We start from the raw sequence: 15,471 nt of genomic DNA on the forward strand, positions 1-15,471 counted from the left end.
ATCGTTACAGAGACTGGTGGATTTATTACTGAGACGACCTTTGGGCCAATGCCTGGTACAAGTACTATTCTTCCGTCGTCAGGATGTACGGGACTGTGTCCTACTAGAATTATCGTTACAGAGACTGGTGGATTTATTACTGAGACGACCTTTGGGCCAATGCCTGGTACAAGTACTATTCTTCCATCGTCAGGATGTACGGGAGTGTGTCCTACTAGAATTATCATTACAGAGACTGGTGGATTTACTACTGAGACGACCTTTGGGCCAATGCCAGGAACAAGTACAATCCCGCCGTCCATTGGATGCACCGGAAGCTGTCCTACAAAGATTGTCATAACCGTTACCGGCGGACTTATTACCGAATCGACGTACGGTCCAACACCTGGTACAAGTACTGTTCTTCCATCGTTAGGATGTACGGGAGTGTGTCCTACTAGAATTATCGTTACAGAGACTGGTGGATTTATTACTGAGACGATCTTTGGGCCAATACCGGGAACAAGTACAATACCGCCGTCCATTGGATGTACCGGAAGCTGTCCTACAAAGATTGTCATAACCGTTACCGGCGGACTTATTACCGAATCGACGTACGGTCCAACACCTGGTACAAGTACTATTCTTCCATCGTCAGGATGTACGGGAGTATGTCCTACTAGAATTATCGTTACAGAGACTGGTGGATTTATTACTGAGACGACCTTTGGGCCAATGCCTGGTACAAGTACTATTCTTCCGTCATCAGGATGTACGGGAGTTTGTCCTACTAGAATTATCGTTACAAAGACTGGTGGATTTATTACTGAGACGACCTTTGGCCCAATGCCGGGAACAAGTACAATCCCGCCGTCCATTGGATGCACCGGAAGCTGTCCTACAAAGGTTGTCATTACCGTTACCGGCGGAGTAATTACTGAATCGACGTACGGTCCAACACCTGGTACAAGTACTATTCTTCCATCGTTAGGATGTACGGGAGTGTGTCCTACTAGAATTATCGTTACAGAGACTGGTGGATTTATTACTGAGACGACCTTTGGGCCAATGCCGGGAACAAGTATAATCCCGCCGTCTATTGGATGTAGCGGAAGCTGTCCTACAAAGATTATTATTACTGTTACCGGCGGACTTATTACAGAATCGACGTATGGTCCAACACCTGGTACAAGTACTGTTCTTCCATCGTCAGGATGTACAGGAATGTGTCCTACTAGAATTATCGTTACAGAGACTGGTGGATTTATTGCTGAGACGACCTTTGGGCCAATGCCGGGAACAAGTACAATCCCGCCGTCTATTGGATGCACCGGAAGCTGTCCTACAAAGATTGTCATTACTGTCACTGGCGGACTAATTACCGAATCGACGTACGGTCCAACACCTGGTACAAGTACTATTCTCCCATCGTCAGGATGTACGAGAGTGTGTCCTACTAGAATTATCGTTACAAAGACTGGTGGATTTATTATTGAGACGACCATTGGGCCAATGCCGGGAACAAGTACAATCCTGCCGTCCATTGGATGCACCGGAATCTGTCCTACAAATATTGTTATTACCGTTACCGGCGGACTTATTACCGAATCGACGTACGGTCCAACGCCTGGTACAAGTACTATTCTTCCATCGTCAGGATGTACGGGAGTGTGTCCTACTAGAATTATCGTTACAGAGACTGGTGGATTTATTACTGAGACGACCTTTGGGCCAATGCCTGGTACAAGTACAGTCCCCCCGTCTATGGGATGCACTGGAAGCTGTCCTACTAGAATTATCGTTACAGAGACTGGTGGATTTATTACTGAGACGACCTTTGGGCCAATGCCAGGAACAAGTACAATACCGCCGTCCATTGGATGTACCGGAAGCTGTCCTACAAAGATTGTTATTACCGTTACCGGCGGACGTATTACTGAATCGACGTACGGTCCACTACCTGGTACAAGTACTATTCTTCCATCCTCAGGATGTACAGAAGTGTGTCCTACTAGAATTATCGTTACAAAGACTGGTGGATTTATTACTGAGACGACCTTTGGCCCAATGCCGGGAACAAGTACAATCCCGCCGTCCATTGGATGCACCGGAAGCTGTCCTACAAAGATTGTTATTACCGTTACCGGTGGACTAATTACCGAATCGACGTACGGTCCAACACCTGGTACAAGTACTATTCTTCCATCGTCAGGATGTACGGGAGTATGTCCTACTAGAATTATCGTTACAGAGACTGGTGGATTTATTACTCAGATGACCTTTGGGCCAATGCCAGGAACAAGTACAATCCCGCCGTCCATTGGATGTACCGGAAGCTGTCCTACAAAGATTGTTATTACCGTTACCGGCGGACTTATTACCGAATCGACGTACGGTCCAATACCTGGTACAAGTACTATTCTTCCATCCTCAGGATGTACGGGAGTGTGTCCTACTAGAATTATCGTTACAAAGACTGGTGGATTTATTACTGAGACGACCTTTGGGCCAATGCCAGGAACAAGTACAATCCCGCCGTCCATTGGATGCACCGGAAGCTGTCCTACAAAGATTATCATTACTGTTACCGGTGGACTTATTACCGAATCGACGTACGGTCCAATACCTGGTACAAGTACTGTTCTTCCATCGTTAGGATGTACGGGAGTATGTCCTACTAGAATTATCGTAACAGAGACTGGTGGATTTATTACTGTAACGACCTTTGGGCCAATGCCGGGAACAAGTACAATCCCACCGTCTATTGGATGTACCGGAAGATGTCCTACAAAGATTGTCATTACTGTTACCGGTGGACTTATTACCGAATCGACGTACGGTCCAACACCTGGTACAAGTACTATTCTTCCATCGTCAGGATGTACGGGAGTGTGTCCTACTAGAATTATCGTTACAGAGACTGGTGGATTTATTACTGACACGACCTTTGGGCCAATGCCAGGAACAAGTACAATACCGCCGTCCATTGGATGTACCGGAAGTTGTCCTACAAAGATTGTCATTACTGTTACCGGTGGACTTATTACCGAATCGACGTACGGTCCAATACCTGGTACAAGTACTGTTCTTCCATCGTCAGGATGTACGGGAGTGTGTCCTACTAGAATTATCGTTACAGAGACTGGTGGATTTATTACTGAGACGACCTTTGGGCCAATGCCAGGAACAAGTACAATCCCGCCGTCCATTGGATGCACCGGAAGCTGTCCTACAAAGATTGTTATTACCGTTACCGGCGGACTTATTACCGAATCGACGTACGGTCCAACACCTGGTACAAGTACTATTCTTCCATCGTCAGGATGTACGGGAGTGTGTCCTACTAGAATTATCGTAACAGAGACTGGTGGATTTATTACTGAGACGACCTTTGGGCCAATACCGGGAATAAGTACAATCCCGCCGTACATTGGATGTACTGGAAGCTGTCCTATAAAGATTGTCATTACCGTTACCGGCGGACTTATTACCGAATTGACGTACGGTCCAACACCTGGTACAAGTACTATTCTTCCATCGTCAGGATGTACGGGAGTGTGTCCTACTAGAATTATTGTTACAGAGACTGGCGGATTTATTACTAAGACGACCTTTGGGCCAATGCCGGGAACAAGTATAATCCCGCCGTCTATTGGATGCACTGGAAGCTGTCCTACAAAGATTATCATTACTGTCACCGGCGGACTTATTACTGAATCGACGTATGGTCCAACGCCTGGTACAAGTACTGTTCTTCCATCGTCAGGATGTACGGGAGTGTGTCCTACTAGAATTATCGTTACAGAGACTGGTGGATTTATTACTGAGACGACTTTTGGGCCAATGCCAGGAACAAGTACAATCTCGCCGTCTATTGGATGCACCGGAAGCTGTCCTACAAAGATTGTTATTACGGTTACCGGCGGACTTATTACCGAATTGACGTACGGTCCAACACCTGGTACAAGTACTATTCTTCCATCGTCAGGATGTACGGGAGTGTGTCCTACTAGAATTATCGTTACAGAGACTGGTGGATTTATTACTAAGACGACCTTTGGGCCAATGCCGGGAACAAGTACAATCCCGCCGTCCATTGGATGTACCGGAAGCTGTCCTACAAAGATTGTTATTACCGTTACCGGCGGACTTATTACCGAATCGACGTATGGTCCAACACCTGGTACAAGTACTATTCTTCCATCGTCAGGATGTACGGGAGTATGTCCTACTAGAATTATCGTTACAGAGACTGGTGGATTTATTACTGAAGACGACCTTTGGGCCAATACCGGGAACAAGTACAATCCCGCCGTCCATTGGATGTACCGGAAGTTGTCCTACAAAGATTGTTATTACCGTTACCGGCGGACTTATTACCGAATCGACGTATGGTCCAACACCTGGTACAAGTACTGTTCTTCCATCGTTAGGATGTACGGGAGTATGTCCTACTAGAATTATCGTTACAGAGACTGGTGGATTTATTACTGAGACGACCTTTGGGCCAATACCAGGAATAAGTACAATCCCGCCGTCTATTGGATGTACCGGAAGCTGTCCTACAAAGATTGTTATTACTGTTACCGGCGGACTAATTACTGAATCGACGTATGGTCCAACACCTGGTACAAGTACTATTCTTCCATCGTCAGGATGTACGGGAGTGTGTCCTACTAGAATTATCGTTACAGAGACTGGTGGATTTATTACTGAGACGACCTTTGGGCCAATGCCGGGAACAAGTACAATCCCGCCGTCCATTGGATGTATGGGAGTGTGTCCTACTAAAGATTGTTATTACAGTACTGGTGGATTTATTACTGAATCGACTTTTGGGCCAATGCCTGGTACAAGTACTGTTCTTCCATCGTCAGGATGTACGGGAGTATGTCCTACTAGAATTATCGTTACGGAGACTGGTGGATTTATTACTGAAACGACCTTTGGGCCAATGCCGGGAACAAGTACAATCCCGCCCTCTATTGGATGCACTGGAAGCTGTCCTACAAAGATTATCATTACTGTTACGGGCGGACTTATTACTGAATCGACGTATGGTCCAACACCTGGTACAAGTACTGTTCTTCCATCGTCAGGATGTACGGGAGTGTGTCCTACTAGAATTATCGTTACAGAGACTGGTGGATTTATTACTAAGACGACCTTTGGGCCAATGCCGGGAACAAGTACAATCCTGCCGTCCATTGGATGCACCGGAAGCTGTCCTACAAAGATTGTTATTACCGTTACCGGCGGACTAATTACCGAATCGACGTACGGTCCAACACCTGGTACAAGTACCGTTCTTCCATCGTCAGGATGTACGGGAGTGTGTCCTACTAGAATTATCGTTACAGAGACTGGTGGATTTATCACTGCAACGACCTTTGGGCCAATACCGGGAACAAGTATAATCCCGCCGTCCATTGGATGTACCGGAAGCTGTCCTACAAAGATTGTTATTACCGTTACTGGTGGAATTATTACTGAATCGACGTATGGTCCAATACCTGGTACAAGTACAGTTCTTCCATCGTCAGGATGTACGGGAGTGTGTCCTACTAGAATTATCGTTACAGAGACTGGTGGATTTATTACTGAGACGACCTTTGGGCCAATGCCGGGAACAAGTACAATCCCGCCGACCATTGGATGCACTGGAAGCTGTCCTACAAAGATTGTTATTACCGTTACCGGCGGTCTAATTACCGAATCGACATACGGTCCAACACCAGGTACAAGTACTGTTCTTCCATCGTCAGGATGTACGGGAGTGTGTCCGACTAGAATTATCGTTACACAAACTGGTGGATTTATTACTGAGACGACCTTTGGCCCAATGCCGGGTACAAGTACAGTCCCCCCGTCTATGGGATGCACTGGAAGCTGTCCTACTAGAATTATCGTTACACAGACTGGTGGATTTATTACTGAGACGACCTTTGGCCCAATGCCGGGAACAAGTACAATCCCGCCTTCCATTGGATGCACCGGAAGCTGTCCTACAAAGATTGTCATTACTGTTACCGGCGGTCTAATTACCGAATCGACATACGGTCCAACACCAGGTACAAGTACTGTTCTTCCATCGTCAGGATGTACGGGAGTGTGTCCGACTAGAATTATCGTTACACAAACTGGTGGATTTATTACTGAGACGACCTTTGGCCCAATGCCGGGTACAAGTACAGTCCCCCCGTCTATGGGATGCACTGGAAGTTGTCCTACTAGAATTATCGTTACAGAGACTGGTGGATTTATTACTGAGACGACCTTTGGGCCAATGCCGGGAACAAGTATAATCCCGCCCACCATTGGATGCGCTGGAAGCTGTCCTACAAAGATTGTTATTACCGTTACCGGCGGTCTAATTACCGAATCGACATACGGTCCAACACCAGGTACAAGTACTGTTCTTCCATCGTCAGGATGTACGGGAGTGTGTCCGACTAGAATTATCGTTACACAAACTGGTGGATTTATTACTGAGACGACCTTTGGCCCAATGCCGGGTACAAGTACAGTCCTCCCGTCTATGGGATGCACTGGAAGTTGTCCTACTAGAATTATCGTTACACAGACTGGTGGATTTATTACTGAGACGACCTTTGGGCCAATGCCTGGAACAAGTACAATTCCCCCATCTATTGGATGCACTGGAAGTTGTCCTACTAGAATTATCGTTACACAGACTGGTGGATTTATAACTGAGACGACCTTTGGGCCAATGCCGGGAACAAGTACAATCCCGCCTTCCATTGGATGCACCGGAAGCTGTCCTACAAAGATTGTCATTACCGTTACCGGCGGTCTAATTACCGAATCGACATACGGTCCAACACCAGGTACAAGTACTGTTCTTCCATCGTCAGGATGTACGGGAGTGTGTCCGACTAGAATTATCGTTACACAAACTGGTGGATTTATTACTGAGACGACGTTTGGCCCAATGCCGGGTACAAGTACAGTCCCCCCGCCTATGGGATGCACTGGAAGTTGTCCTACTAGAATTATCGTTACACAGACTGGTGGATTTATTACTGAGACGACCTTTGGCCCAATGCCGGGAACAAGTACAATCCCGCCCACCATTGGATGCACTGGAAGCTGTCCTACAAAGATTGTTATTACCGTTACCGGCGGTCTAATTACCGAATCGACATACGGTCCAACACCAGGTACAAGTACTGTTCTTCCATCGTCAGGATGTACGGGAGTGTGTCCGACTAGAATTATCGTTACACAAACTGGGGGATTTATTACTGAAACGACCTTTGGCCCAATGCCGGGTACAAGTACAGTCCCCCCGTCTATGGGATGCACTGGAAGTTGTCCTACTAGAATTATCGTTACACAGACTGGTGGATTTATTACTGAGACGACCTTTGGCCCAATGCCGGGAACAAGTACAATCCCGCCTTCCATTGGATGCACCGGAAGCTGTCCTACAAAGATTGTCATTACTGTTACTGGCGGACTAATTACCGAATCGACATACGGTCCAACACCTGGTACAAGTACTGTTCTTCCATCGTCAGGATGTACGGGAGTGTGTCCTACTAGAATTATCGTTACACAGACTGGTGGATTTATTACTGAGACGACCTTTGGCCCAATACCGGGAACAAGTACAATCCCGCCTACTATTGGATGTACCGGAAGCTGTCCTACAAAGATTGTTATTACTGTTACCGGTGGTCTAATTACCGAATCGACATACGGTCCAACACCTGGTACAAGTACTGTTCTTCCATCGTCAGGATGTACGGGAGTGTGTCCGACTAGAATTATCGTTACACAAACTGGTGGATTTATTACTGAGACGACCTTTGGCCCAATGCCGGGTACAAGTACAGTCCCCCCGTCCATGGGATGCACTGGAAGTTGTCCTACTAGAATTATCGTTACACAGACTGGTGGATTTATTACTGAGACGACCTTTGGCCCAATGCCGGGAACAAGTACAATCCCGCCTTCCATTGGATGCACCGGAAGCTGTCCTACAAAGATTGTCATTACTGTTACTGGCGGACTAATTACCGAATCGACATACGGTCCAACACCTGGTACAAGTACTGTTCTTCCATCGTCAGGATGTACGGGAGTGTGTCCTACTAGAATTATCGTTACGCAAACTGGTGGATTTATTACTGAGACAACCTTTGGCCCAATACCGGGAACATATACAATCCCGCCTACTATTGGATGTACCGGAAGCTGTCCTACAAAGATTGTTATTACTGTTACCGGCGGTCTAATTACCGAATCGACATACGGTCCAACACCTGGTACAAGTACTGTTCTTCCATCGTCAGGATGTACGGGAGTGTGTCCGACTAGAATTATCGTTACACAAACTGGTGGATTTATTACTGAGACGACCTTTGGCCCAATGCCGGGTACAAGTACAGTCCCCCCGTCTATGGGATGCACTGGAAGTTGTCCTACTAGAATTATCGTTACACAGACTGGTGGATTTATTACTGAGACGACCTTTGGGCCAATGCCGGGAACAAGTACAATCCCGCCTTCCATTGGATGCACCGGAAGCTGTCCTACAAAGATTGTCATTACTGTTACTGGCGGACTAATTACCGAATCGACATACGGTCCAACACCTGGTACAAGTACTGTTCTTCCATCGTCAGGATGTACGGGAGTGTGTCCTACTAGAATTATCGTTACACAGACTGGTGGATTTATTACTGAGACAACCTTTGGCCCAATACCGGGAACAAGTACAATCCCGCCCACTATTGGATGTACCGGAAGCTGTCCTACAAAGATTGTTATTACCGTTACCGGCGGTCTAATTACCGAATCAACATACGGTCCAACACCTGGTACAAGTACTGTTCTTCCATCGTCAGGATGTACGGGAGTGTGTCCTACTAGAATTATTGTTACAGAGACTGGTGGATTTATTACTGAGACGACCTTTGGGCCAATGCCTGGAACAAGTACAATTCCCCCATCTATTGGATGCACTGGAAGTTGTCCTACTAGAATTATCGTTACACAGACTGGTGGATTTATAACTGAGACGACCTTTGGGCCAATGCCGGGAACAAGTACAATCCCACCTTCCATTGGATGTACCGGAAGCTGTCCTACAAAGATTATTATTACTGTTACTGGCGGTTTAATTACCGAATCGACATACGGTCCAACACCTGGTACAAGTACTGTTCTTCCATCGTCAGGATGTACGGGAGTGTGTCCTACTAGAATTATCGTTACACAGACTGGTGGATTTATTACTGAGACGACCTTTGGCCCAATGCCGGGAACAAGTACAATCCCGCCTTCCATTGGATGCACTGGAAGCTGTCCTACAAAGATTGTTATTACTGTTACTGGTGGACTAATTACCGAATCTACATACGGTCCAACACCTGGTACAAGTACTGTTCTTCCATCGTCAGGATGTACGGGAGTGTGTCCTACTAGAATTATCGTTACACAGACTGGTGGATTTATTACTGAGACGACCTTTGGCCCAATACCGGGAACAAGTACAATCCCGCCTTCCATTGGATGCACCGGAAGCTGTCCTACAAAGATTGTTATTACTGTTACTGGCGGACTAATTACCGAATCGACATACGGTCCAACACCTGGTACAAGTACTGTTCTTCCATCGTCAGGATGTACGGGAGTATGTCCTACTAGAATTATTATTACAGAGACTGGTGGATTTATTACTGAGACGACCTTTGGGCCAATGCCTGGAACAAGTACAATTCCCCCATCTATTGGATGCACTGGAAGCTGTCCTACTAGAATTATCGTTACACAGACTGGTGGATTTATTACTGAGACGACCTTTGGCCCAATGCCGGGAACAAGTACAATTCTGCCTTCCATTGGATGCACCGGAAGCTGTCCTACAAAGATTGTCATTACTGTTTCCGGCGGATTTACTACTGAGTCGACATTGGGACCTACGCCGGGTACTAGCACTATTCCTCCATCTTCTGATTGCGTAGGAGTCTGTCCTACAAAGATTATAGTCACTACAAACAGTATCGCTACGTATACTTCAAATAGCTACGTAACAACGTCACAGCCATGGACTGGTACATATATTACAACGTACACCATTTCACCAATCAGCACGATCCCTGGTACCATTGTCATTCAAACTCCTCAGAGCTACGTAGTAACAACGCAGACGTGGACTGGTCTTGGAACTACGACTACTACTGTTCTGCCTAGTGGTACCCTTCCCGGGACTATTATTATTCAGACTCCTCAGAGCTATATAGTAACAACGCAGACGTGGACTGGTCTTGGAACGACTACTACTACTATTCCACCTAGTGGTACTCTTCCCGGTACTATTATTATTCAGACTCCTCAGAGCTATGTATTAACGACGCAGACGTGGACTGGTCTTGGAACTACGACTACTACTGTTCCGCCTAGCGGTACTCTTCCCGGTACAATTATTATTCAGACCCCTTACAGCTATGCAGTAACGACGCAGACGTGGACTGGTCTTGGAACGACTACTACTACCGTTCCACCTAGTGGTACTATTCCCGGTACTATTATTATTCAGACCCCTTATAGCTACGCTGTAACGACGCGGCCGTGGACTGGTCTTGGAACTACAACTACTACTATTCCGCCTAGTGGTATTATTCCCGGTACTATTATTATTCAAACCCCTTATAGCTATGTAGTAACGACGCAGGCGTGGACTGGTCTTGGAACTACGACTACTACTGTTCCGCCTAGCGGTACTCTTCCCGGTACAATTATTATTCAGACTCCGCAGAGCTATGCAGTAACAACGCAGACGTGGACTGGTCTTGGAACGACTACTACTACTGTTCCTCCTAGTGGTACTATTCCGGGTACTATTATTATTCAGACTCCTGAGAGCTACGTAGTAACGACGCAGTCGTGGACTGGTCTTGGAACGACTACTACCACCGTTCCACCTAGCGGTACTATGCCGGGAACCGTCATTGTCTTCACTCCAATTCCGTTGTCGTTATCCTTTAACCAGCCTTTGTATTGTGGCTTATCATGCTCTTTCGGCTCGTCGAACGCTTTTGTGTCTGCATCTAGAGCTGGAGTTGCAGCTGCTGGAGTTCTTATTACAATAACTATTCCATCAGGTTTCAAATTTCCTGGTGGATCTGGAACATTTTCTGGTTTGTCGAATGCACAAGGTGCATTATCCATACCATCTATTACGTTTCCTTGTGATTCTTGTAATATGACAATAATATCAGTTACAATTACGGCTACTGCTGTTGGTGCTAGTCAAGCAACAGCACAAGTTGAAGCCGGAAATTTACTAAGCTTTAGTATTCTAAGTAACCATACAATAAAAATTACTGATAACAGTAATTGCGACTATTCTGGCAATCTATACGCATATTATGACGTATTTTGGTTTCCTGTCTGTACTTCAGGATTTATTATTAACGAGCGCACACCATCCCCCAAAATGATCATTAGCTGTCCTTGTACGAACAATAGCATTTTTGCCGTTGAGACAGTTCTTGATAATTTATTTATTCCCGCACACAGCTCTATTTACATTCCGTTTAGAATGGCAACAATTTGCGTGCCTACCGGTATCCCTATTTCCCCAGTCTATGCGTCCTTATCTCTAGGAGCTCCGTATACATATCCAGTTTTAGCCAATATTTTAATTGCGGACCAATCCATCAACAGGACTACAGGTCCTCATAATTCTTCTTATTTCCTGAATTACCCTACCGGGTCTAATGAATTTTATTTCTATAGGACAACTCCAATTGATGGCGGCGGAACCACACCACAGGCACAAACTCTAGACTGTAACTAGCCTAGGGTTAGCCAGCTCTTTTGCGGAGGGGGTTTTTCGACGAAATGTGAAAAACTTTAAGTGGGTTACCCGCATGTACCCCGGTACCTTTATTCGACGAAATAAAATAATCTAACCGGATTAGAAAGTCGGCAAAGAGGACGTACGCTATTTAAATAAAAATACATACAAGACGAGATAGGTGTTTGCATCGGGTAGGAAATAAATTTCAAAAGGTAATCCATCCATTCATTAAGCGGGTAGGCAAGGGAGGGTATACAGTACGTACATATATATACAAGCAAAAAGACATTGCATAAAGATGGCATTACTTATTAAATAAAAATACACACAACTTGAGATAAGGAAGGTGTATGCGATACGGGAAATGCAAACAGAAAAGAATTTAGTTTTTTCGTTGGGTGTTATGGTATCGGGCTACGCCCGACTGGATGACATAAGACAAGGGGGGCAACAGACCTACCCACCCAAAGGGCACACATAGAAAGGAAGCCCTAACGGACAAGCAGTCCTTTCCCCTCTTCAAGTCTTTTAATAAACTTCATTGAGATTCCTAGAGCAGCTGCCTAGTGACTCCGTAACAGTAGCAGTGCTAATAGTCATTATTACTAATAGTAGTAATAATAGGATAATATCCTATTTGGGTAGTCTTACTAGCATAAATACTAGTATTTTAACAGTATGTTTTATTCTTTTAACAATGCCGAGTTCGTTTCTTAGTCCTTTGAGAATTCGTCTTGGTCATAGGCCTGCTGTATGCGTTGGTTCTATTCTTGGTTTGGTTCGACCTTCTATATTGCATTAAGTTGTTTTATAGGGGACTTTGTTATAGTCCTAACGAAAGTTTGTTCGTTAGGGCTGGAACGAATTGCTGCATTAGGGTCTAGCTCTTCGTTTTGCGTGCCTAATTATAGAGTACCGTAGTCGCTAGTTCGTAAGATTGCGGCTCGTTGTACCTCGTACGGAGGTTTGAGATCTTCCCGACGACTAAGCGCATCTGTTCGTCTATTTTCGCTTCCCTTGCGAGAAATGATCTTAGAATTGAACTCCAATATAAATTCGTACTATCTGGTCTGTCGATTGTTTAGATCCTTTGTTGTTGTAAAGCTCGTTAGGTTCTTGAAGTTGGCATAGACCTTAACTGTAGCTGTTGTACTGCTTATGTAATGTTTTATTCTTTAAATGCTTTAATAATTACTATTAGTTCTTTGTTATAGATTGGGTAGTTAAGTTCTGGCTGTAAGGCGCGCTACAGGCGTGTAGGCCTTATAAGCGAATGTGAGGTGCAGTACCCGCACGAAGTGCGGATACTGGCGGATCTTTTGACAGTTTGGCCATTTGGTCGAACGGTTAACTGGTCTATTGTCCATATGGGCACACCTCACCATATGTGTTACACTGGCCCGTAGAGCTTTTTCGAGTAGAAGGCGATAGGATAAAGCTGTCCTTCCTTATTTCGTTGACCTAGCTGACCGTTAAGTGCAAAGTTTAATGCGTTAGTTTCTACTTTAAAGGGTCTTTCGGAGTTGGCCGTAGCGAGTGTCCAATTGCTAGGATTTTTATTCTTGATTCGCTGGAATGTTTATTCTTTTTTGTTTGTCTTGTCGAACTTTTCCTCTTTTTGTGTTAGGTTAGTATGTAGGATAGAAATTCCTCTATATCCTTTAATAAACTGTTGGTAGAAGTTTACGAAGCCTAGGAAGGCTCTAACTTCTTTTAGGTTTATCGGTAAAGGCTAGTCTGCTACTGCCTTGATTTTGTTGGGGTCCATTCGGATGCATCCTAGTTGTTAAAATACTGGTATTTATACTAGTAAGACTACCAAAATAGGATACTATGTTGCGGAGTCGCTAGGCGACTGCTCTAGGACTCTTAATGATGTTTATTAAAAGACTTGAAGGAGGGAAAACTACTTAGCAACTAGGGCTTCTAGTTGTGTGCGTGCTTCCTAGTGGGTCCCTTGGTTCTCTCCGTTCTTGTATGTCGGGCTAAGCCCGATACTATAACATACTATCCTATTGTTACTAGCAGTACTACTACTAGTAAAGATGCTATATTATACTGCGAGTATTAGTAAGCATATTGAGTTGGCTAATAGTCTTGCAATTTGGATGCGCAAGAGGAGGGGGTAGTGGAAGTATATCGCACGGACCAGGGAATCAATCAAGCTGTTAGTAACAGCATAAGGGGTGCCAGTTAGTAACTGGGCAAGAGTGCACAATTGGTAGTACCGAATTATACAAATGAATGCGATTGTTCTTCTACCTAAAGTGCAAGGGAAGTACGGCTATTTATGCCTACAGAGTAGTACCGTGTAGGTCCAGATTGTGGCTGCACAGTTACACTATAGTTTGATCGCCCGTTTGGTCGCACAATGGTTTGATTGCCCATTTGGTCGCACAATGGTTTGATCGCCGTTTCGGTCGCACAATGGTTTGATTGCCTGCAGTAGTACTGTGGGCTGGCAATAGCTAGTAGCGACTGGGAGAGCGGCAATTGTTATTCCGATTAATTGGCTCCTGTGGTCGACTGGCTACTACGTATACAAGTTGTATTGTAGTAGTAAGTTGGCCGGCAGTAGTACTGCCGTCAGTCGTTCCGAGTGGTGGTTCGGAGAAGTAGTATGTTGTATACTATTAGTCAACTCGATATGCTTACTAATACTCGCAGTATAGTATAGCATCTTTACTAGTAGTAGTACTACTAGTAACAATAGGATAGTATCCTATTTGGGTAGTCTTACTAGTATAAATACCAGTATTTTAACAAATAGTATACAACATACTATGTCTCCGAACTACGACTCGGAACGACTGGCGGTAGTACTACTACCGACCAACTCACTACTATAATACGACTCGTATACGTAGTAGCCAGTCGACTACTGGAGCCAATTGATCGGAACGACAATTGCCGCTCTCCCAATCGCTACTAGCTCTTGCCAGCCCATAGTACTACTCTGGGCCACTCAATCATTATGTAATGGAATCAGCCTACTAACTGTGTGACTGAAACAGCTATCTAACCTTGTGTGTTACGGAGTCGCTAGGCGACTGCTCTAGGACTCTCAATGATGTTTATTAAAAGACTTGAAGGATAGGAAAACTACTTGGTAACTAGGGCTTCTAGTTGTGTGTGTTCCTCCTAGTGGGTCCCTTGGTTCCCTTCGTTCTCCTATATCGGGCTAAGCCCGATACCATAACATACCGTCTCGCTCCACCCGTTCGAAGTAAAGTCTAGCTATAGCTGTAGCCAACCTACCCTTCCCTAGGCTGGCCTCCCAATCTGTAGCTCCCCCCAAAATTTTTTTTTTTTTTTTTTTTCTGGGTATTCGTTGGGTACTAAGTGCATGCGGCCTCCTCCCTGTATCGTCCTCTGTTGGGAACTTACTGGTTGCCCGGAGCGACTAACTCCACCCCGCCTTGGCCCCTCCCTGGGTGTTTACCGGGTGCCTGAGGCAACTAACTCTACCCCGCTTCGTCCCCTCCTCGGGTGTTCCCCGGGTACCTAAGGCGCCCGGCGTTACCCTGCTTTTCCCCCTTACTACTCCCTCTGTATTACCCTCTTCGTTCCCTTCCTATTGCGCTTTATTGTTCCTCTTTCCTTTAACTATCGTACCTACCCGTTTTCCAGCTTCTCGCCGTACGATTTGTTGTTAACTC

General features: G+C 45.4%; 1 protein-coding gene across 1 annotated transcript; it reads left to right on the forward strand.

The window, feature by feature from the left end:
- Nucleotides 1–7,264: 7,264 nt before the first annotated feature.
- On the forward strand, nucleotides 7,265–11,297 carry DCS_03253 (uncharacterized protein; the record flags this gene model as incomplete). Its single annotated transcript, XM_040800576.1, has 2 exons — nucleotides 7,265–11,147; nucleotides 11,260–11,297. The coding sequence occupies 2 exons, from the start codon at nucleotides 7,265–7,267 to the stop codon at nucleotides 11,295–11,297; spliced, it is 3,921 nt and encodes a 1,306-aa protein (XP_040661459.1).
- Between the last annotated feature and the right edge of the window lie 4,174 nt (nucleotides 11,298–15,471).

This window comes from Drechmeria coniospora, chromosome 01 (assembly GCF_001625195.1).
Source record: "Drechmeria coniospora strain ARSEF 6962 chromosome 01, whole genome shotgun sequence".
NCBI classification, from domain to species: domain Eukaryota; kingdom Fungi; phylum Ascomycota; class Sordariomycetes; order Hypocreales; family Ophiocordycipitaceae; genus Drechmeria; species Drechmeria coniospora.